General features: G+C 37.2%; 4 protein-coding genes across 4 annotated transcripts; all 4 read left to right on the forward strand.

Annotated features, from left to right (window-relative positions):
- The first annotated feature begins 832 nt into the window (after window positions 1-832).
- Window positions 833-2,024, forward strand: Glo1 (Glyoxalase 1). Its single transcript, XM_011316142.1, has 3 exons — window positions 833-1,281; window positions 1,449-1,516; window positions 1,701-2,024. The coding sequence occupies exons 1-3, from the start codon at window positions 986-988 to the stop codon at window positions 1,886-1,888; spliced, it is 552 nt and encodes a 183-aa protein (XP_011314444.1). The 5' UTR covers window positions 833-985; the 3' UTR covers window positions 1,889-2,024.
- Window positions 2,025-2,236: 212 nt separating this feature from the next.
- Window positions 2,237-7,442, forward strand: hrg (hiiragi). The gene is made up of 11 exons (XM_011316143.1): window positions 2,237-2,891; window positions 2,986-3,229; window positions 3,314-3,418; window positions 3,504-3,654; window positions 3,737-3,948; window positions 4,028-4,325; window positions 4,448-4,624; window positions 4,771-4,892; window positions 4,977-5,138; window positions 5,200-5,298; window positions 5,469-7,442. Exons 1-11 carry the CDS (start codon window positions 2,677-2,679, stop codon window positions 5,514-5,516), a joined length of 1,833 nt encoding a protein of 610 aa, XP_011314445.1. The 5' UTR covers window positions 2,237-2,676; the 3' UTR covers window positions 5,517-7,442.
- A 901-nt stretch (window positions 7,443-8,343) lies between these two features.
- Window positions 8,344-15,384, forward strand: Lgr3 (Leucine-rich repeat-containing G protein-coupled receptor 3). The gene is made up of 20 exons (XM_011316144.1): window positions 8,344-8,576; window positions 8,911-9,030; window positions 9,485-9,550; window positions 9,744-9,840; window positions 10,261-10,332; window positions 10,399-10,470; window positions 10,657-10,800; window positions 11,099-11,167; window positions 11,238-11,309; window positions 11,563-11,634; window positions 11,800-11,871; window positions 12,095-12,166; window positions 12,238-12,309; window positions 12,498-12,568; window positions 12,899-13,060; window positions 13,264-13,563; window positions 13,796-13,925; window positions 14,230-14,420; window positions 14,650-14,808; window positions 15,216-15,384. Exons 1-20 carry the CDS (start codon window positions 8,489-8,491, stop codon window positions 15,323-15,325), a joined length of 2,211 nt encoding a protein of 736 aa, XP_011314446.1. The 5' UTR covers window positions 8,344-8,488; the 3' UTR covers window positions 15,326-15,384.
- Window positions 15,385-16,131: 747 nt separating this feature from the next.
- LOC105273746 (fibrillin-2) lies at window positions 16,132-23,141 on the forward strand. Its single transcript, XM_011316353.1, has 11 exons — window positions 16,132-16,352; window positions 16,960-17,262; window positions 17,341-17,610; window positions 17,747-18,043; window positions 18,636-18,791; window positions 18,907-19,044; window positions 19,170-19,369; window positions 19,536-20,229; window positions 20,758-21,068; window positions 21,174-22,360; window positions 22,621-23,141. Exons 1-11 carry the CDS (start codon window positions 16,277-16,279, stop codon window positions 23,027-23,029), a joined length of 4,041 nt encoding a protein of 1,346 aa, XP_011314655.1. The 5' UTR covers window positions 16,132-16,276; the 3' UTR covers window positions 23,030-23,141.
- The last annotated feature ends 269 nt before the right edge of the window (window positions 23,142-23,410 follow it).

Below are 23,410 nucleotides of genomic sequence, written 5' to 3' on the forward strand. Positions count from 1 at the left end.
TGAAAATCGAGGACGTATTCACTGGAATTGAAAAATTCAAAATTTTCAAAAAAATATCAGGGAAGCATGAAAATGAAGGAGGTATTCACTGAAATGTGAAAATTCTAAATTTTTGAAAAAGTATCAGGAGAGCATGACAATTGAGGAGGTATTCATTGAAATTGAAAAATTCAACTTTTTTGAAAAAATATCAGGGGAATATGAAAATGGAGAAGGTATTCACTGAAATTTGAAAAATTCAAAATTTTCGAAAAAGTATCAGGGAAACTTGAAAAGGGAGGAGATATTCACTAAAATTTGAAAATTCGAAATTTTTGGAAAAGTATTAGGAGAGCATGAAAATTGAGGAGATATTCACTCGAATTGAAAAATTCGAAATTTAAAAAAATGAATCAGGGGAGCATGAAAATCGAGGAGGTATTCACTCAAATTGAAAAATTCAAAATTTTCAAAAAAGTATCAGGGGAACATAAAAATGGAGGAGGTATTCACTGAAATATGAAAATTCGGAATTTTATAAGAAAAAGCAAGACCCAATTTTGTAACGCAGAAAATGATATTCACCCCGTCGACTGATCCCTCTGACAGCGGGACTGCTATAGTGAATATTGTCAGAGGAGTAACCTCGGCTGTAACCCCCACTCTCCGAAATCCCCACTTGTAGCCGTGTTCCCCACCAGAGGCATACTGAGGCAGTTACCGAATCGGCTGACGGGCAGGCCCCCCACCATTGCGTGCGGCACCCTCTCTCCCTTGGGGTGGGGTACTACGAGGCTGGTGGGGTCCCCCAAATCCCCAGAACTAAGCCTCTACTTTAGTCAATCCTCTTTGCTCATGACCACCGTGCCTTGCCTGTCCTGCGGTCGGTACCAAAACTTCCGAAACTCTACCCAGATCTGTTCTTTGATCATTAAGTCCCCGTTCCCGGACTCTTTCCAGGTCTATCCCCTTTGACTTCACCTCCACGTGAGCAAGGTCTTCCAATATGGGTGAAACTGAAGGATTATCCAACAATGAGGCTAAAGAGCTTTGCCTGGAGCCTGAACCTGCAACAAGTCAATTCATCATGCAACAAACAATGTACAGAATCAAGGATCCCCGAAAGTCATTGCCATTCTACACTAAAGTGCTCGGTATGAGATTACTGCAAAAATTGGACTTTCCAGACATGAAATTCTCACTTTATTTCATGGGGTACGAAGCAGCTGAAGACATCCCTCAAGGCAGGAAGGAGAGCTTAGAATGGACATTCTCTAGAAAAGCAACAATTGAATTGACACAGTGAGTTCTACATTTCAACAAGTAAAATTCCTCCAATACCGTATCCTTCAATTGTTATCTTATTATTGCTAACCCATCGCGGATAAAAATTTATTCATTTTCTTTTCCCCCTTTATTACATATTGATAGCTCTAATTATTTATACACACGAATTGTTTTATTTCTAGTAATTGGGGAAGTGAGGTAGATCCAGATATTACATACCACAACGGCAATACTGACCCGAGAGGATTTGGTATGAACACGTGCGAATTACCGCAATATTACACGGATAAAAAATCATTAACAAATTGTTTTTACCCAGGAAATCTCCAGATTCGTTATAAAAATTATAGCTTATTTAGTTTATTTTCCATTATATTAAGGATTTTATTTGGATTGTGAAGTATTGGTTATCTCTAAATGATTTTTTTTTTAAGGTCACATCGGTCTTTGTGTGCCCGATGTCGATGCAGCCTGCAAGAGATTCGAAGAACTAGGAGTTGAATTTGTAAAGAAGCCACAGGATGGGAAAATGAAGGGGATTGCATTCATAAAAGATCCGGATGGCTACTGGATCGAAATCTTCAGTAAAAATACAATTACCAATGTTATAATGACACATTAATTGCACATCGGATTACTCAGTGCCTTATTCCTACTACTAAATCGATACCAAATTAATGAATTGATTTATTATTACATTTTTCTTATCGATTATCAGAATCTTAATAAATAAACGTAAACAATGCAATATAAATGAATGAGATCTGTTATTATTAATATTAAAAATTTTTTAAATGCAACTCTGAGTTATTTTTCTCTTAATTTTAATTTCCAGTCTTTAAAATATTTAAAGCACGATATCAATGGAGATTGCGTTTCTAATATGGAAATTCCAAAACAATTTTGGCTTGTCTCTCATGTTTCGGGGAAAAATTAGTGCGTCCTATCCTCGTAATAGCAATGGCGCTGATGTGACCCTAACCTCAAAAAGGGTGTTGTGTGAGAATGTGTTGCGTCAAGTTTTTTAAGCCCCAGAGATAAACCTCAACGTGAAAAAAAAATCACAATTCATAAACAAAACTGTCGTGTGGATCACAAAAGTGGCGTTAATTGATACAGTGATAATTTTTTCACTTCTATTGTGTCTTTTGTTAAATTGTCTGTTCTGTTTCTGAGAATTCGTACACACGATTCTATCTGCAGCGTTCCATCACCAGTCGAGTCTGACGCGACCCGAGTAAACCTAACCTCCAACGATGTCACTAAATGTTTGACAGAGCAATTTTGTTTTTAATCGTGGTGTGTTGATAAATTACCAAGATTTCATTGTTTTCCTTGAATGCTCCCTACATTCAGGGGAGTTCGATTGTTTTATTCGTAGAGTAGGTGAAGCCAACAGAATTATCCAAAATGTGGTCATCACAAAGTGGTAATAATAGTACAACAACAACAAATGCATCAGCATCAGCCCAAAATTTACGAACACTGGGTATGACATCGGCAATAAGTGTTGCTGAACCAAAACCCAGTGATTTAGCCAGAACGAACGAGCTCAGAGAAGCATTGAAACCGTATAATGTGTTCGAATCAGAGGAAGAGTTGAATCACAGAATGGAAATACTTAGGTATTTTTTTCAATCGTAATTTCATCTACTGGACTTGAGTCAAGATAAAATTGAATATTTTCATTTCAAAGCCTTTTTGCATTTTATTTTTCAGTAAATTGAATGCCCTCGTGAAACAGTGGATCAAGGACACGTCGATTGCTAGGAATATGCCTCCTAATGTTGCTGAAAATGTTGGTGGAAAAATTTATACCTTCGGATCCTATAGGTTAGGCGTGCATCATAAAGGGGCTGATATCGATGCACTCTGTGTTGTCCCAAGGCACATTTTCAGATCAGATTATTTCTCGTCGTTTTTCGAATTACTTAAAAAGCAACCTGAGGTCACTGATTTGAGGGTGAGTCACTTGTTTATTTATACATAGGATTCTTCATTTAGCGGGATTTATTATTTATTGTTCTGATTGATTTAATCATTGCAGGCGGTGGAAGAAGCTTTCGTGCCAGTCATAAAGATGAATTTCGATGGCATTGAGATTGATATGCTTTTCGCCAAATTAGCCCTCAAAGAGATCCCTGATTCTATGGTAAATTAAAATCATTATCAATGATATTAAATAAATTTGCATGTTGAAAAAATTAAAATTTTCTTATTCCTCTTCTATTTTACAGGATTTACGTGATGACATCTTGTTGAAGAATCTGGATCAGAAGTGTGTGAGGAGTCTCAATGGATGTCGTGTCACTGATGAAATCCTAAGACTCGTACCTAATATAGAGAATTTCAGACTTGCACTCAGAGCCATTAAATTGTGGGCGAAACGTAAGATATACATTGATTTTCAATGAACGAGACTCGTTTATATATTTTACAGGCTAAACAGAATTTTTTTTTGTACTTGCAGGGCACGGAATTTACAGCAATGTTCTGGGTTACCTCGGTGGTGTATCGTGGGCAATGCTCGTTGCGAGAACGTGTCAATTGTATCCCAATGCAGTTGCTTCTACATTAATTGAAAAATTTTTTCTCGTATTTTCACAGTGGAAGTGGCCTCAGCCAGTTTTGCTCAAGCAACCTGATAATGTTAATCTAGGTTTTCCAATTTGGGATCCAAGGGTAAGTCCCTGGTTTCATTAAAATATTTCTAATTTCCCATATTTAATTTCACAAACATTAATTAAACTTAAAAAATCAGGTCAACGTTTCGGATCGGTATCACCTAATGCCCATAATCACCCCTGCATATCCTCAACAAAATTCCACATTCAACGTGTCAGCATCAACGAGAACGATAATGCAAGAGGCGTTCGAGCACGGTCTGTCACTGACTGAGGAAATAATCATGGGCAAAGCGACGTGGGATAAACTATTCGATCCACCCAATTTCTTTTGTAAATATAAACATTATATTGTCTTGCTGGCTAGCAGTTCCTCGGCTGAGGACCAGCTCGAATGGTGTGGCCTGGTCGAATCTAAAATACGACATCTAATAGGTATGTGCAAACTAGAATTAAAATTAATAAGCGAGAGTGGAAGAAAATATCATTGGAAATCGTATTAATGAGTTTTCATTATTATTATATTATTCCTAATTGAACATTCAAATACCTTCTAGGAACATTGGAGAGAAATCAACACATTACTCTTGCCCACGTCAATCCGGAAGGACATGCACCAGTAACCCCTGAGCAGGGGCGTAATTGTTCAATGTGGTTCATCGGTTTGTTATTCTCCAAGAGTGAGAATCTCAATGTTGATCTCACGTATGACATCAAAGCATTCGTTGATACGAGTAAGTAGCCTCAATTTTCTGTGTTGATTTTTTTTTTTTTTTTTTTTCAAAGAAATTGAGAAAATGTTGACATCAATTTTTCTACTTTCTCATTACGAATTGTCGAAACATGAATGAAGAATACTTATTTATTTTTCTTCTTATAGTTGAGAGGCAAGCAGAACAGATTAGTATGTTGAAAGATGGAATGTGGATCGAAGCAAAACACGTGAAGAGGAAGGATTTGCATAATTACTTATCACCGAAATTACTTAAACGTGAAAGAAAGGTGAGATTTCTGATGAAAATTACTCCTCAGGTTACTCTAACTCTTATTACTCCTCAGGTTATTCTAACTCTTATTATTCCTCAGGTTTCGGGTGGTGGACATCGTAATGGAAGTCTATCTGTGGAGAAAGCAAGTGGACTTACCTCCAAGAGCCAAACAGAGAGCATAAGACGTCTCTCAAATGAGAGTCTCGATGCTGGTGGGAAGAAACGCAAGACACAGGACAACGAACAAACGATCAAGCAGGTATGGAAATCCTCATCATTGATGTCTTACAATTTTCTTTATTATGTATTGTCTTCTGCAGACAGAGAATGGGACGTTTCCGGGAGAGCCCTGCGGAGAGGACAGTAACTCTGGCTTCAGTCTTGATGAATACAAACAGAATTTAACAACTAACAAGGACGTAAGTTTCCACAGTAATCCTTCATAATCTGATAGTCAAGTATTTTAACTGTTTGATTTTAATTCTTCTTTTGTCGTTTTGTCGTGCAATCGGAATTAGCTGGTCTGCTTTAGGAAATCAATCGCTGAACCCTCAATGATATACTTATTGATATCAATTGATGATTTCAGGAGACATCAACGGGTACTTCGACGGTCCCCCAGGAAGTATGCACTTGACGGAATTACGACTGTCACATAAGAATACACCAATCTATGGATTCACGTTCAGGTTATTTAGAGAATAAGCCACTCTCCAGCCATTGTCCACTGCCCACTAATCGAGCCCCAACCTGATTCAATCTTCCTCGCTCCCAATATCCAACGGTCCAACGTTTTTGGTGATGCGTTGACATGGAAGAACATAAGTATAAAATTAAATCATCTTTTAGACGTAATCTAGATGATCTTTAGATTCCTCGGACTCGGCACAACCGATTTAATCAATTGGTAAGTGATGGGAGGGGACAACGGGGAGGAGAGGATTACTACCCCCCAGGTTATCGTAATCGAGCACTTTTTTTGATGTTGCTCACATGAGGGAATAAAATCGAACAAAAAAAAATCGCGAATACTACGTTTTTTTTCGTCACTCTCACGATACGTTGTCAACGTAATTTCATTATTATTTACACTCTACAAATTTTTTTCGCGCTCGAGGAAGACCACGTTGGTACGAGTTACCGATAATTAATGGATAGCAATTTTTGTAGTCATTTTCAGAGTCTTATTTATTTCAGTAATTCGTGTAAATTTCTTTTATTGAACTCGACAATCAGTACAATGATTAGATGAATCATGAATACATATTTATTTCTCATGAGCAGTAATAAATAACTCTTTATTCAATTCGTCAACGGCAATAAAAGAAATTCTATATGAAAATTTTTAAATATTGGTTCGATTTTCAGAAAATTTATCTAGTTTTTCCCTTTTACCGGACTCAAATCTTGAAGCTTCATTCATTCATATAGCACTCATGATATTATTTCTAATGAATGAAATGAATATATCTGTCATTCACTAAAAATAATGCAGTGATTACAGTTTCGAATTCATTAATTGGTGATTCTGTGTAGACCATCAGAATAAATAATTCTTTGGATAGGAGGGGGTGGGAGAGGGAGCATGAAGAGTTACTGAGAACATCTCTTTAAAACTCCTAAATAGTACCACGGCGTGAATTATCGGTATTATATCGTACCAATACAACCTTGGAAGGACTTTAATCATTTGACGTAACAATATCTATGATAAAAGTTGAATCAAGAGCGACGTAACTTGCAACGCTTTTTGCGCATGTACATTGCTATATTTTTTTGAGCATCGTAATTTTTTTTCTTTTTTTCTTTTTGTAAATTAGAAGTGATTGGATGGCATTTTGTTTGACTTCTAGAGAAATAAAGAGTGGACGAAAAATGGAGATTGCACTCCAATTTATGAGATGATACTTAATGCACCTCTGGATAGGTCCGATTTTCCATCGCTCTCTGGAAAAATCAAAGAGAAAATAATTAGGTAACGAGAAGTCGAGAAGTAATCGAATGATTAAAAGTGAATAATCAGTTTTTACGAGCATATAACTAGTGAATGTCGATGTCAGGAGTTAATTGATTAAATTTCTGTTGAAAATTCTATTAAGCGTGAGAAATTTTTTTGATAGTTTCACCTCAATTGTGTCCCTCACGAGATTATTCGTTGATTGAGGAGGATTATGATTTTAAAAATGGATTCAATACTGGAATTACCAGAGATGAGACGACTAATCAACCCCAGAAGTGATGGCACATGTAAATAATGATCTGATCAACGAAATGTATAGTATGCCTCGATCATTCGTCCGTGTTAGAGACTATTCGAGACAATTAAACCTGAATGACGACGTTTGGAAATATAATTGCAACAAAGATGGTAACGTGTGTGTAGCGAGTGGGCGTTTCTCTTTCTGTTGTGATGATGTATAGCAAGGTGATTTATTATAACAAGAGTTAAGTTTAGTAATTATTTTTCTGGGGTTTATCAATCGCTGAGAATTGATAGATTACAACTGCGGATTATTTGAGGAAAATCGATCAATCGCTCTGATTGAATTATGCAAAATTTAATCAACAATGTGAAATAAATCGATGTAGCAATTGATGGGATTTTATCCGCGTTTTTATTTCGTCGATGGTTCAATAGGCAAATAACCATCACATATATCGATATACGAGAGGTATTCATAAGTATATTATTCAAATGAACGTCTAATTCGATTTGAAGTATATTTCCTAAATCATAATTGTCAATTCTCGTTTTATATGAAAATAAAATAAAGAAACACTGCGTCATGTATGTTATATTCAGGTTAATCATGTGGCAATGTATCATCCTCTGTACTTCGTGTTTCTTTAATCAATAAAGGAAAAATACATTTTTCTTCCGTCACCTTAAACAATTCTCGCATTTATTTATTGCTACCTTCCTTATTAAAAATATGGAATGATCAATAAAGTTTCATTTACAGGTTTTTTCATAACATTTATTCTTTCAGCTCACGATTATTTAATTTTTATCTCATTACGATATTTTTTGACTATTGGAAGAAGACTATCAACTGGTAAAACAATTATTATTATTCAAAAAATATATTGCTTAAAACAAATGTCAGGACAGAGACACTTAATTAATAAACTATTACACAAAAACTATAATTCATCAAATATTTGACGATCTTGAAAATCTTAAATGCATATCAAGATTTTTCCAAAATATATGTTAAATATATTTTTTCATTTTTTAAATGATTTTTTTTCATACTATTTTTCAAGTTGTATATGAAATGTAGGTAGGTGTAAATATTTAGTAAAAACTTGTTAAAAAGTTCTGGATGCACCTGCCTGCAAGATTGAAAGGGCGCGTGTGCGTAATATCGCAATCGGCGCTCTATTTGTAATGATGGGAAGAAAGGGAAAATAGCGAATGCATCTATTTCATATTGTTAATGCAACTAGTGTCATTGGTGCGATTGTAGCTTCAACTTCAATCTCCCATGAAGTTCATCGTAGGCGGTTCGGCAAATGAATAACAAATCGTTCTAATCGGGTGAAAAAAATGGTTTAAACAATCATTGATTTCGAATTTTCATATTCTCAGTAATTCAATAATTCATTATGAGAGGTAAACGCATCGCTATTACCGGAATTACTCTAATCGCCGTAGTCTTAGGACTAGCAATAATGATGTATTACTTCAATCAAGGTGAGTGAATTATCCGTGAATTAGTCCATCCGAATCGAATCCGAATTTCCAATTTTTTTATGTGAATGGAGTTACGGTAATTTGCGAATGTAGATTAATTGAAGAACCGTTTGACATGGAAAAATCAACTGTCCGCCCCCTTATTTTTGTTACTTCGGTGATAAATTGATGTTGACGAATGAAATGAACCGACAATTGATGTCTTCCACGTGTCTTTGATCGTTCAATCGAAATTAGTGATGTTGGAAATGAGTGAAGCGGGAGAGGAAAATTTCGAATGTATGGAGAATATCAATCCATTTACGGTGACAAGTGAAATACATTTGTATTGCAGACAAATGTCCCGTGGGAACATTTCTCTGCCAGAACACCACAATTTGTATGCCACAACGCAGTTGGTGCAATGGTCATGACGATTGCCCAGAAGGTGATGATGAGAGCTCCACACATTGCTGTGAGTTGTTGAAAATTTCAATTCTTCAATTACTCTAATTATCCTGAAAGCCAGATTATTTTCACCAGTCGACTTTACTTGAGAGAAATTATCCTGTTTATTATTATATTATTATCCTGTTAATTTTAAAAATTGTGGAATCTCCTGGGGGTCTCCTTACGTCTCAGCAGGAAAAGATCCTGATTCTCCCACATTTTGTGCTCTAAGATATATTGTCTCATTGCGAGAAATTATGACTAATTGATAATATGATAATGATAATCGTATCAGGCGATTTTATGTTTGTGAATTGATAAGAGAATATTTTGTTGTTGTAAAAATATACGTATTTTTAGGAGAAAATAGCAATCAGAAAATAAAATCTTGGAGGGACTGTCAATTGACTATTTTCAATCCTATTTCTTTTATTTGTTATTGATAATGCATTTTTATTTATAAAATCGTGTGAATTTAGTTGACGCCAACGGATATTGGGAATGGTTCTTGAAGGAACGACCGAAACCGCCTCTTTTCACTTGTGGTAATTCTTTTATTTCATTTCAAATAAAAATCTAGATTCATCACGCAAAAAAAGTTAATCGTAAACTTTGCGTTAGAGAAAGCCAATTATTTTTAGTCGTAAGCTCTAAATTTTTATCTGTATTTTACGATCAACTTTTTCTCTGTGCATGATAATGATTTTTCATTAATTACTCGGACTATCGAGTCTTCAGATTGTCCTGTCCAAGAGTGTCACTGCAATGGATGCAAAGTCTCATGTGAAGGATTATCCGCAATACCTCGGAATTTATCTCCCAACGTGACGACAGTGTAAGATAAAATTGTCTTCCACACGGAGAAAAAAATACCGGAAAAATTACGGAACTTTCGCGTATTCGTGGGGTGACCTTGCTTTTCGGGAAAAATTACTGGAGGTACCGTAAAATTGTCCTGAAAGTTTCGTAAAAATTCCTGCTCGCTACGAAAATTTTTACGGAACTTACAGTATTTTTTCCCGAAAACCAGGGTCACCCCACGAATACGAGAAAGTTCCGTAATTTTTCCGGTATTTTTCTTTCCGTGCATTATCAACAATTTTTCATTTTTTATTTTTCTGAAATAATTTTCCGGAATTCATTTCGAAATTTGTTCTTTGATATTTTCGTCATTGATTTTCTCATCATATTTTATTTAATGACCAAACTATTGCAATCATTAATTCTCGCATTGACATGAACATTTTTTCTGAAGGAATTTATCATACAATAATTTCAACGAAGTTCGGTCGGATGTCCTCCGGGGATACACAGAAATCCGATCATTGTGAGTAATTTCGATAATAAAACTTCCAATCATGCACGCAATAGTAATCAATTTTTCATTCAATAGATTCTTGCTGTCCAATGGAATTGAAGATTTGAAAGTGGGAGCGTTTTCGGGACAGCCCAGGCTCTACTGGTTGTGAGTTCTCATAAATTCCTAATGAAATTTCCAAAAAGTCCACTAAGATAATACCGAAATCTCGGAAATCACATGACATTGAAGAAGAATCGTAATTTTTCATACGATTTTCGCTCAACGTTATGGAATAGATACGGAAATTCAAGTTTACTCAAAGAATTTCTCAATTTTATTTCTTGACCGCAGAATTCTCACTAATAATTCCATCAAGGAAATTCGGCCTGGGCATTTCAAGGGACTATCATCCCTTGAGACACTTCGAGTGGATAATAATCGTATTAATAAAGCAGATTTTTCGGATTTCGCAGGCAGTCAATCACTGGAATTACTGTAAGTCTCAGTATTCTATTTGAACCATTACGAAATCGCTCATGAAATTTCAGAAGAACATATTCACATCCCGAATATATAAATAGAATGTAAAAATTACGAATATTGAAATGTTAATTAAAATTATAAGTGTGCAATTGCAATCGAATTATCATTTCCAAAAACAATGAAGATAACTCTGCAAAAGGGTCAAGGCCTCGTATTTTTTTTGAATATTTTTAGAATGTATTCTCAATTTTAAAAAATAGGAATTGGGGTAATTTTTGTTGTAGTGAAATTATTTTGTTGTGAATTACAGAAACTTGAGCAATAATTCTCTGACGGAGAAGACTCTTCTATTTCCAGTACTTCCGGCTTTGAGAGAATTGTACGATTTTATTTTAATATTTCTATGGAGAATTTGTATTTAGCGAGAGTAAACAATAATTATTTTTTAGACAACTGGATTATAACAAAATACGAGTAATTAGCCGTGATTTTTTGGCTGGAATGTATTCTTTGCGCTCTTTGTAAGTAAAATTACCATTTATTATTACTGAAACTCATTACGTAATTCAATTCTTAATTTTTTTAATCATCTTCTGTATTTATTTATTATTATTTTCACTGACTTGTTTTACATCGACACCAGTCCTTCTCTCACATTGCTATAAACTAGAAATTACTTTTACTTTAATGACTCGATGATTAGAGGAATTTAATTCAATTTTCATCGGGAACTTCTCAATCAGATTAATCGACTCAATCAAATATTTTTTACAGAACCATAGAGGGAAATGAATTAACAACAATTGAGGCAAATGCATTCGCAAACCTGAGTGACCTCACGGAATTGTAAGCAATTCAATTAGACGTTAAATGAATCAGTAAATATTAATTTCGTCTTGTCAAATGAATTGTTGTCAGTGAACTTGTCATAAGTAAATCTCTAAAAATTTCACGAATGATTTTCCATAATAAATCGGAGCAATTGTTTAACCATTTTCCCTATCTTTACAGAAATCTAGCAGATAACAAATTAACAGCAATTCCGGATCACTTGTTCAATCCCCTCGTGAATTTGACGCAGCTGTGAGTATTAATGATAATGAGAATAATTGAAATCTGAGTAATTTAGGGAAAAACCACGTGACACATTGTATGCCCTAAGCCTTAATTCGTGTCTGTACCGTAATCATGAGTACTCAACATTTTCCATGCAGAGCAGATGCACTAGTTCCCATAATAAACGAACTATCATTATCCTACAAATATGTACGACGATGATATGACAGGGGATTTATTTATTTCGCAGCTTGATTGGATACAATCCCATTGAAAATCTGAAGATATTGATTTTTGAGGGACTCATTAATCTTCGTTCTTTGTACGTACTGTTCAATTATTTCAATTTAATTAGCGAAAAGAGACGCGATGATTTTATACTGTCCTTTCCAGGGGTCTGGAGGAAGTCGACATGGAAAATTCCGGGAAAAATGCACTTTTAACATTCAAACATTTAGAGTTTGTGTAAGTTTATTTATAATTGATGGAAATCAATTACAGTAATTGGCAATTAGCAGAATTGATGGAGTGAGAGAACTGGATTTTTTTTTTATTAGCAATTTATTTGGAAAAGTATTGTCTCAGGGTGAAAATCACCTCAACAATTGTTTAGGTCAATTTATATCATTAAAACTTAAATTGGACTTATTCAGGTATTTCAAGAAATTTCATTACTGCACTACGTACGCACCGAATGTTCAACATTGTCGGCCAGCAAGTGATGGTAAGATATGTAGAAGTAATTAATTTCACTTTGATTATGTAAAATGATTAAATGGATGCGCAAGAGAGACATTTTCAGCTTTGAGAAATAAATTCCAAATCTATTGCGATAATTAGTGATAAAAATGAATGATAAATCCTTTAATGAAAATTGGAATTGGAACATCTTTTCTTTCTTGTGCGAAATAATGAGTAATTTTCATTTTTAGTTAGCATTTTAGTTAGACACTTAATTTTTAGTGAGACATTTGATTAATTAATAGAGACTTATCTTCCTTTTGAATCTGTTCCATCTATTTCGTATAAGTTTGTTCCGATTTTTTAATCACAGGTGTTTCTTCATTATCTCATCTCCTTGGAAAACCTCTCCTGAAAGTTGCAGTGTGGGGTATATCTTCGGTGACATGTCTGGGTAATGCCCTCGTCCTCTGGGGTCGTTTCACAGCGAAAGATGAAAATCGTGTCCTAAGTATTGTCATTAGAAATCTCGCAGGTAATTTACGTATTAAATTGATTTATTCCTTTAATCCTTCCTATCATTCATAAAAATTACAAATCATTTTGTCTGATTCATCCCAATTACAGAGAAAATCTCTCTCTCTCGTAAGTAACCTGAATTTTTTTTTCTCATGGAGTCCCTCGATGAAACATTGAATCGAGTAATTTTTCTGGTTTCACGAATTTTATCGATTTTAGTCTCTGACATGCTGATGGGGATTTATCTTCTTATCATTGGTCTCGTTGACGTGCAATTTCGAGACACGTACAATCAACAGGCGAGCAAATGGATGTCTTCCTGGGGCTGCACATTCCTGGGAATCCTCGCAATGACTTCCTCCGAAGTGTCAGTTTTGATCCTCTCATTCATGTCCATCGAGAGATTCATCTTGATCGCTGCACCCTTGAAGGGACAGCAGAGAGCACTGACACCACAAACTGCTGGATTTTCCATGATCTTCATATGGATCAGTGGAATTTTCCTCGCACTTATACCAGGTAATGGTAATAGATGCAATATATGCAATAAATGTAATTAATTTAACTAACAAACAGCTTTTATTCCTCGCAGCAAAAGATCTTTCCGATTTCTGAATAATTTCTTTCAGTTTACCAATTTATGGATCAGTTATTACTGATAGCTGTCTTACAATTTTAATTCCTTACAATTTAATCTGATTGACATGTAGGAATATAAAAAATATTAATAAATAACAATATTTATTGGAAGCAATCCACTGGCGTAGCAGTACCCGTTTCTACGGTCTCAACGGAATGTGTTTCCCTTTACACATCGACGACCCCTTCCTCATAGGGTGGGAATATTCAGCGTTCATATTCCTCGGGGTTAATCTGCTAGGGTAACAAAATTTCACCTAAACTTTCTCATCAACACTCAGACAATTCAATTTTATATTTTCATGAAAAGTCACTTGATTCCACCATTTCCTATCAATCTTTGACTCGATGAATGACTTCACTTGAACATATTTCTCTTGAAAACTCGGAAAATAACGAAAAAACTAACGAAAAACGTGCGAACATTATTATTATTATAGGAAAAGGCGATTGGGATCTGGAATTAATTGAATCAAGAGATTTTTCCTGGAATTTTTCTCTAGCAATCGAATGAATTCAAATGACCAATTTCTTTTTTTACAACAGGCTAATAACAATTGGCTACGTATATGCAGGCATGTTCGCCAGTATTTGGCGAACTAGACACAACACTCCGTTGTTCGTCGGGGATTCAGAATTTGCTCTACGATTTTTCTTCATCGTCCTGACAGATGCTGCTTGTTGGGCGCCAATTATCGTCCTTAAAATTCTTGCATTCCTGAAATATCCTGTTCCACGTGAGTATCAACAGATAATTATAAAAATGATTATTTATTTAAATAAATAATAAATAAAGATTGGTTATTATACATAAATAAAGATAATTAACTCACCTACTTTATCGAGGTCATAATGGAAATTGAATTATCTCGCTCATTTCTCGAGATATTTCCAAAAAAATTATACGATATTTGACTTACCTCTTTTTATGACCTCGTTACTGAATTCTCACATTTGTTTTTCAAGCGGATCTTCACGCATGGGTTGTGATCTTCGTACTCCCAGTAAATAGCGCAGTTAATCCTCTCCTCTACACATTTACTACACCAAAATTTCGAGAGCGATTGGAGGAAGGGTGGATAGGACAGCTTCGAAATTACGTATCGTCCAAAAATTCAGCTCAAGGTAATGATGGTAAATAAGACTGAGGACTTTAACATGATGAAGTTTATAAATTTATATTGATTATCTTAAATGCAATGATTTCTGAAATCACTTGGTTCAATAATAAATTTTACAAATCCATTCATTCACTATCAAATTGAAAATCATTATCTAAAATGGAATGTCGTCTTGGAATCTGTGGAATCATTTCTGCGATTTCCCCTGAAGAATTGGAAATAATTTTAAATAATTTATTGAAACTTCCATTATTTTTGAAATTATATGATTTATTTGTAGGATCTACTCATTTAATTTTTGGGTTAAATTATTGGAGAATTGCGTAAGCTGATGAGCGAATAGTTTAATTCATTTATAAAATAAAGAATAATTTGTTTTCTCAGTGTGCGAAGGCCCTTTATTTTTCTCAGGTTCCCAGGGATCTTTGGATGGCACTCAAGAGCGATCAAACTCATTCTTATCTTTAACTACCAAGTGGACCGGCTTCGACAAAAAATCATCAAACTACAAGAAACATTGATGTTACTAAATTAAATTCTCTCTAATAAATCCTGCTGAATAATTAATATATGAAAAATTCATTCCCTCGACTTCAGTTTATTCCACTCTTTACAAATTACAAAAAGTCAACGGCTCCAAATATTTACCCATCTCTTTTAATTGTTTACCAATATAAATTCTGTAATTGTTCAAAGTTAATTAGATACTTTTATAATTATAACAGGGCATTATCATCCAAAAAATCCCACCACATAATTATTATCAGGCACGCGGATAAACTTATCTCTTTTCCCTCTTCTGCACTGAATGCACTAATAAATAATAAAAATAAATAGAATGATAAATAACAACGAGAAAAAATAGATTGCCAACTAATTCTAAAAGAGTCATGAAGTGGAAAGTAATTTGGGACTTGTCCACCAATTTCCAAACTTGCACTAAAAATCTGAAATGAAAAATAAAGTCTGAAGGTCAACCACGAGAAGAGCCAAATTACGAACGCAGTCTCCGGGAAGTCTGTTCTCTCCCCGTCAACACATGTGACATTTTGTCCCCCCTCATGAGAATAAAGCGTCGAGAACAAGTGTCCACACGAAGACATCAATTTTTTCACAAAGACTCCGTTTCTCCATTTCCAAGCCACCAGCCATCTGGTACTTCAAGGACATCCGGATGAGCACGAGGCATGAAAAAAAAAAAAGGTCCACCGGCTGTCAACGAATGAGAGATATTAGAAATATCGTATTGGCTGAAGAGGAAGCCCAATGCTACATCCACCACCACACGACTTAACGTTTTAGTAACTATCAAGTAGTAGTTGATCAGACTCCCAGCGAGAGCTCCAGTTCGTTATTAGCAGTTACTGGTAGTAGCACGTGTCCCTCGAGAAACTGTATCACCAATTTCAGAAGATTTCTTGATAAAGTGTCAATTTATTTATGTCATTCCTAATATTTCAACACCACATCTGATGATTCGCTCCAGTATGGGGACTAAACCATTTGTTTTCATCATTTGCTCAATTATCAGTTGGATTCATCAGCAAGGTAGGCAGCATTTAATCAATTAATTCATTATTCCCTGGAGATTATCCTGAGAGCATTTCATTAATGCGGTTGTTAATTGAGAATATCGGAGAGTTCAATTGCGCTTGATTGCACTGTCATGAGGGTGGTGATAACAATGCTATAATAATTTCATTACTATTAATCTGTTCAACGACGAACGGTTCAAGATTTCATTCATGAATTACGCAGTCTGAATCTATTATACGGCTTATCATCGATTCGACTCATAATTGTGTTGAATCTCTTCGGCTTCTGGTTGAATAGATCATAAATTGTTTTGTATTTGAAGATTAATTGGGAAATCGCATAGAATTTCGAACATCACTGGATCCATGACTTTCCTCGTCAATTCTCGGAATTCTAATGATAAATTATTATTGTTGTTGACGACGAAAGTCTTGTGACAAGCTGTCAAAGGCAAAGCCTTGCTCCAGATTGCGCGTATAGACTATATCAGATCGTCTTATCACGAAATAATCAACGAGACTTCTGTAGACAATTGATAACTAATTTTTTTATCCAACGGAAATGTCGATAAACAATTAAAGCACATAATTCATTATGATTGTTTATGTGGGATGAACAGGAGATGCTGCGGACACACGGATGGAGGAGCAGTTTGAGAAGTGCTGCGGTTTGGGGACTTCTTGGGCCTCGGAGGGACTCAGATGCGAGAAATTTGGGGGCCCTGTTTCGGGGGTCCCCCCTGTTGAACAGGGAATGTGCCTCGAGACTGTTGATATTTGCTGCAATCGGGAGTATCACCGGAAAAATTGTGAAAAGGGAAAGGACAAGGCGAGGAAAGGATTAGGATGTGAGAGCTCAGGAGGAGTTGGTGGAGGACGCAGTGATGGGTATGAACAGGACTGCTGTGAAGGCTGCAAACTCGGTACACGAGATAACAGGAATTTTTTTGTTAGTCATCTACCAAGTCTCGTCAATAATTTCGTTTAATAACTGGTTTTAGGAATTTTAAGTGGATCTCTCGGGCAAAATTGTGCGTTCAAAGCATTTCGATTTGGAAAACCTTGGGACTCCGTGTTCTTGGAATGCTGTAACGAAGCCACTGGTGTCACATCGACTACCAATCAGGCCCAGACTAGATCTTCCGGAAATACTGCAAACGGAACAATAACCACCCCTTCAACTACCTCAACTGATTCAATGGATTTTAGTGCATTCCCATCAACGCTGGGAATGAATTCTTCCTCCACTGCTGACAATCTGCCAACACCTGGTGAATATCAGATTAAAAAAATGACAGTTAAAAATGACAATGAAAAAATTTCCTGAAAATTTATAATTCTGAAATTGTTTTCAAAAATATGCCCCACTCTCCCCTCAACGTAAATACTAATTAACGATCTCCTCAGTTCTAGACGACATTTGCAAGCTGTTGAAGGGTCTTCTCTGCTCCCACATTTGTGTTCCCACTCCAGGATCCTATCACTGCGCGTGTCCCAAGGGATACGTTCTCCTCGAAGATGAGAAAACCTGTCGAACGGATGAACCCATCGTATCCTCGTCATCCTCATCGGCAACCCCCAGCCAATCACCAACATCAACTTCAACACCAACATCAACGACTCCAGAAGGAACCACAAAACCCCAGTCTTCAGTTCGCTGCCCCCTAGGCTATCGCTACAATCCATCCACAAATTCCTGCAATGGTACGTAATTAATCCTTAATAATTACGCCTTAATTATCGTCTGTGCATCGTCAAAATGCTTAGCCTCTGTAAATCGTCTGCTCATTACCAGAAAGAAAATATTTCAATCATATTGACACAACTCCAATAAATGGAAATCAAAAGTAAATGATATTAAAAGAGTAATTAGTTTTCCCAAGTGGATTGGTGTTTAAGAAAAAATTTAAAAGTCGATGATTGTCAGGCGAATTGTTTAGCTATTGTAAAAGTGGCTCATGCATTTATTTAAATAATCTCCCAATAGCAAGATCAGAAGATTATGAAGAAGAGGGGGATGATGGGCACCAAACGTGTCCACCGGGTTATCAGTGGGATAAAACGCTTCATACATGCGGAGGTAATCAGATAAATTAATTATTCATTAAGACCAGAATAAGTATTAACATTGAGAAAATGAGAGGTGTATTCTATCCGATAATTTCGATTTCAAAGAATGCCATTATCGATAAGAATCATGCAGATTGATAATCAAGTGCAATAAAGTTTAGTATTAGAAATTAATCATCAATTTATCTCCAAAATGATTAATCATTTAATTTATCGAGCATTTCAGATATCGATGAGTGCTCTGACCCTGAGACATCCTTATGCCCCAATGGTACTCACTTTTGTATCAATACACAAGGAAGTTTTACCTGTCATGAATTAACAGCATCGAAAACGTGTCCTGCTGGCTTTAAATTTGAAATTCTTGAAAAAAGGTGCAAAGGTAATTGCAGGGAAGTGAAAGAACAGCTAAAAGAATTACGGATTTCAAAGAGAAAGCGTATCAGTTGTAATTCCAAATAAAGAAAATGATTTTTTCACTTATTAAATCTCTGCAGACGTAGATGAATGCGCAGAAGGTCTCCACGGTTGCCTCCAGGAGGTGGAAACCTGCCGAAACACAGAAGGTGCCTACGAGTGCGATATCCAATGCCGCAAGGGTTTCACCTTCAGCCGAAACCTGGGAATCTGCATCGGTAACTTGAAAATTCTGAAATTCCAATAATTCTCTAATTTAACGGATGCACGTGGCATGAGGAAGGACCCCGCATGCAAGTACCCCATCCCCAAGGAACATCTAATGACAATCATCCCCTCAAAGACATAGACGAATGCGTCGAAGAGAAAATTATGTGTCCCACCGACAAACCCACCTGCGTCAATGGCCCTGGTGGATACAAATGCGTGAAACTAGGATCATCAGACGATGATGACGTGGAGAATATCAGCAACGAAGTGACAAATTTCAAGCCCTCCGCAGTTTCCAAGAAGCAGAATCTTCTTTCCCGTACCGATAAAACGGTAGTGTTACAACAGTTAATAAATCGAAAACAATGTGTTTATGTTAAATTTAAATTAAATAGAATATTTTGATTTTAAAACCGCAAGTCTTGGAGATAAATGATCCTCAGGTCATTTTATCCATTTTTCATTGAAGTTTCAACGCCAGAATTTTTTTATTGTGCAGAGGGAGTCTCTGACACCGGAGGTACAGCGTTTTCAGTCCTTGAAGAGACCCTGCCCTCCGGGATATCGCTTTGATGGCGCCAAGTGTGCAGACATCGACGAGTGCTCAGGGGGCCCAGGATGCCAAGAGCACGAGCGCTGTGTCAATCGTCTTGGGGGATACGACTGTCATCTCCTCTGCAACGCTGGTTGGTACTTCGACAGGATCACGAAGACATGTCAGGATGTCGACGAGTGCCTCCTGGGGCGCCACAATTGCTCTCAGCCCACTCACTCCTGTCACAATACCAATGGCTCGTTCGTATGCCTCGAGGTGCCCCCCTGTTCACCAGGATATCGCAGGGCTCTCGACAGGTCCTGCGTCGATGTCGACGAGTGCCTCGACAATCTTCACAATTGTCGACTGGAGTACCACCAGTACTGCGTCAATAGACCTGGTGGTTTCGACTGCATCACTCGTCTGCCTGAATGCGAGGATGGGTACGCGTACTCGTTGCTCACCAGAGGCTGTGAGGATGTGGACGAGTGCAAGAAACCTGGGGGATCGCCATGTGACCACAGGTTGCAGGAGAGGTGTATCAACCTCAAGGGATCCTTCAGGTGCGAACGACCTGTAGAGATCATCAGCCCTCAGAGGAGCAGACCTGCCTGTCCTCCAGGATATCGGTATGACGTTATGAGGAGACAATGTGGAGGTATTTCTGGGTGAAACTGTACCGAGTTTCTGTTTTTTTTTTCTCTTCTATTTTTCATCAAAATAGGTTTGTATCTCAAATGCTATTTCATTGAAAAATTTCATTGAAAATATCAGAATTTAGAGTTTTCAGTTACAAACTGTAATAAGTACTTGGATAGCATTCAAAATATTAAAACATATGGTAAGCTACTTATGTCAACCCTTTTAAACCCAAAACCAAAAATTATAACAATATAATATTAATTTGAGTGTTACTTGTGCAAATTCTGCTGACGCTTGCTATGTGTGTCTCTTTTATGTGTCATTTAATGTTCTCAATACAAACTCCAAGAAGGCAGAAAATATTTCGCATTCTGAGTTCCTAGCTGAAGAATAATCAAAATTAATGGAGGATCTCTTAAAAAAGTTGTTCTTAAGCCTCGAACAATTTTTTCCCCCGTGTGTGCAGTTCCTTTTTCATTGTTAAGAATTCATTTATTAATTATAATTTGAATTGAAACGTATTGTCATTGAAATTATCTTTTAGATATTGACGAGTGCAGAGAAAAGACGGACATTTGTGGCCAAGAGGTTTGCTACAATCAGCCTGGGGGTTACAGCTGTGCTCGAGCACCAGCTCCTGTCACCAGTGGACAAATTCGACAAGAGACATTAGCCACTTCTGGGCCCATGCAGTGCGCCCCAGGATTGAGGTACGTTCGAAATCGAGGGTGTGCTGATATCGATGAGTGTTCAACGATTGAAGATATCTGCACAAGTAATGAGGAGTGTGTTAATACCGTGGGGAGTTACGTTTGCAATTGTCGCACTGGATTCAGACGAGAAAATTTGACGCAGGTATTAATAGAGTAGTTGGCCCAGGACAAATGAAGTATTATCAAGTCCAGTTTGTACCCGAAATCTTTGAATAAATACAGCGATTTTTTAAAAATTATTCCCCAGGCCTGCGTCGATATAAACGAATGTCAACTCCAGAACGACTGCCTCCCAACCCAGCGATGTGACAACACCCTGGGGAGCTACAACTGCGTGAGATTTTTACCCTGCGGCACAGGCTACACTCTCAATGCAGCAACTGAAATCTGCGAGGACGACGACGAGTGCCTGCTGGGTACTCACGACTGCAGTGAGGGCTACCACTGCAGGAACACCCTGGGCTCGTACCGTTGCAACAAGAACCCCCGAGGTTCCCAGCAAAATCCACCGAGAACGACAACTCGACGTCCACCATTCACTCCAGTGACCACGACGATGATGACTCCAGCTATTGACTCGAGAAATCATCCGGAGAGATCATGCCCGAGGGGTTTTTCACCAGGAGTCGGTGGTCAGTGTATTGACATTGACGAGTGCTCACTGGGAGTGAATCCCTGCAGCCAGTCGTCGCTTCAGCAGTGTGTCAATACAATGGGCTCGTACAGATGCGTGTCACGAGTGATCTGTGGTGCTGGCTTTACCCTGGACTCAAAAACTAATTCTCATTGCGTTGATATCGACGAGTGCGCTGATGGCACTCACAGGTGCAAATTCGGACAGACTTGTGAGAATCGTCCAGGGGGTTATGCATGTGCCTGCCCTCCAGGGCATGCAATTGGACCCAACAGGGAGTGCATCGACATAGACGAGTGCAGCATCTACGCGAGGAATATCTGTGGTGCCACTGGTAGATGTGAAAACACTGTTGGATCATTCAAGTGTACATGCGATGCAGGATTTGAGAAAGCCGTCGGTAGCAATGCATGTGAGGACATCAATGAGTGTCAGAGGAACCCTAGAATCTGTCAGCATGATTGTGTTAATGTCTGGGGGAGCTACAAGTGCCTCTGCAAACCGGGGTACTCCCTCAATCATGATAATCGATCCTGCAGTGATGTCGACGAGTGTCAGATGTTCAAGGATAATAATTTATGTGTGGGATTCTGTGATAACACTCCTGGGAGTTATTCCTGCAGGTGTCCTGATGGTTACAGGCTCGGGGAGGATGGGAGGACCTGTCAGGATATCGATGAGTGCTCTGCTGGGACCGTCTGCAGGGATCCCAATGAGATGTGTCAGAACACCAGGGGTGGATACAAGTGTAATAGGATTCAATGTCCACAAGGGTATCACCGTGATCAGGAGAGGAAGAAGTAAGTTATTTTTTTTTAAATATATCCGAACCTTCAATGAATTTTTACTAATTTTCATCTTTTCCATTCTCTATTTTTCCAATTTGTTAAAATTCAATCGCAGATTTATCGAATTTATAATTTTATTTTGAATAAAATAGAATTTGAACTCTGAGTTGATGAAAACGAAAAATCAACTCTGGATTTAATCCATCATGATTTCTGATTGTTTCGTAAATACCTCGAGACAGTGTGAAGTGACAAAAAATTTCTTCTTGCAGCCGCTGTACCCGGGCATCTCGCTACTGCCCATCCGGCGATATCGCCTGTTATCAGTCGCCCTCGCACTTCTCCTACAATTTCATAACATTTGTCAGTATGCTTCCAATACCTCGCACCGGTCAACTGGAACTCTTCACAATGAGGGGAACTCATCTCCCTGGATCAATCATGCGATTTAGCATGGCCCTGGTGGATGCTCGAGCCCCACCAGGTGTACTTCGAGCCACTGAATCGTGTTTCGCTCTGAGGAGACCCTCGCCCTCACAAGCTGTTCTAGTTTTAACGAAGAGTCTTCCTGGACCACAGGAAATTGAACTCGATCTCAGTCTGGAGATATACCACGATACGGCATTCGCTGCAAGTGCTGTAGCTAAACTTTTCATTTATGTGACGCAGTTCGAGTTTTAAGGAAATTATTCCATGGAATCATAAGTATTTTCAAGTCTTGTACGATAGAAGAACGTTATGGATGATTTTAAGGAACGAGAAAGAAATGTAGAGATTTAATAAAGTTGAAAGTATTCTTTGATATAAAGTTGAAGAGTTCAATGCGAGAAAAATTCGATTGATCCTGTAAGGGCCGAGGTAAGTAAAAAAAACACTTATGTGAAACATTGATTATTATTTGAGATCATTGGTTTTCGTTTCCTTTTTTCGTTCTGTTTCTATTCCATAGAGAACCTTTTCGTTGTCTCGAGGAATATTCTCCTCCATTCTCTGTCTCTCTCGTCAACACTTCGATGTAGATAAAATAAACAGACAATATATCTACATAACGAAAGAGAAAAC

The sequence above is a fragment of the Fopius arisanus genome, unplaced genomic scaffold (genome assembly GCF_000806365.1).
Source record: "Fopius arisanus strain USDA-PBARC FA_bdor unplaced genomic scaffold, ASM80636v1 scaffold00006, whole genome shotgun sequence".
In the NCBI taxonomy this organism is placed as follows: Eukaryota; Metazoa; Arthropoda; class Insecta; order Hymenoptera; family Braconidae; genus Fopius; species Fopius arisanus.

What these genes read in the sequence shown, in the direction of transcription:
- Glo1 (XM_011316142.1), top strand. Translation starts at nt 986, where the DNA reads ATGGGTGAAACTGAAGGATTATCCAACAATGAGGCTAAAGAGCTTTGC. An exon ending in GCAACAATTGAATTGACACA is followed by an intron (nt 1,282 to 1,448) that starts GTGAGTTCTACA and finishes TTTTATTTCTAG; the next exon opens with TAATTGGGGAAGTGAGGTAG. An exon ending in TACTGACCCGAGAGGATTTG is followed by an intron (nt 1,517 to 1,700) that starts GTATGAACACGT and finishes TTTTTTTTTAAG; the next exon opens with GTCACATCGGTCTTTGTGTG.
- hrg (XM_011316143.1), top strand. Translation starts at nt 2,677, where the DNA reads ATGTGGTCATCACAAAGTGGTAATAATAGTACAACAACAACAAATGCA. An exon ending in AAGAGATCCCTGATTCTATG is followed by an intron (nt 3,419 to 3,503) that starts GTAAATTAAAAT and finishes TCTATTTTACAG; the next exon opens with GATTTACGTGATGACATCTT. An exon ending in ACGAACAAACGATCAAGCAG is followed by an intron (nt 5,139 to 5,199) that starts GTATGGAAATCC and finishes TGTCTTCTGCAG; the next exon opens with ACAGAGAATGGGACGTTTCC.
- Lgr3 (XM_011316144.1), top strand. Translation starts at nt 8,489, where the DNA reads ATGAGAGGTAAACGCATCGCTATTACCGGAATTACTCTAATCGCCGTA. An exon ending in CAGCCCAGGCTCTACTGGTT is followed by an intron (nt 10,471 to 10,656) that starts GTGAGTTCTCAT and finishes TCTTGACCGCAG; the next exon opens with AATTCTCACTAATAATTCCA. An exon ending in ATGTATTCTTTGCGCTCTTT is followed by an intron (nt 11,310 to 11,562) that starts GTAAGTAAAATT and finishes TATTTTTTACAG; the next exon opens with AACCATAGAGGGAAATGAAT.
- LOC105273746 (XM_011316353.1), top strand. Translation starts at nt 16,277, where the DNA reads ATGATTCGCTCCAGTATGGGGACTAAACCATTTGTTTTCATCATTTGC. An exon ending in TGACAATCTGCCAACACCTG is followed by an intron (nt 17,611 to 17,746) that starts GTGAATATCAGA and finishes CGATCTCCTCAG; the next exon opens with TTCTAGACGACATTTGCAAG. An exon ending in TTTCCCGTACCGATAAAACG is followed by an intron (nt 19,370 to 19,535) that starts GTAGTGTTACAA and finishes TTTATTGTGCAG; the next exon opens with AGGGAGTCTCTGACACCGGA.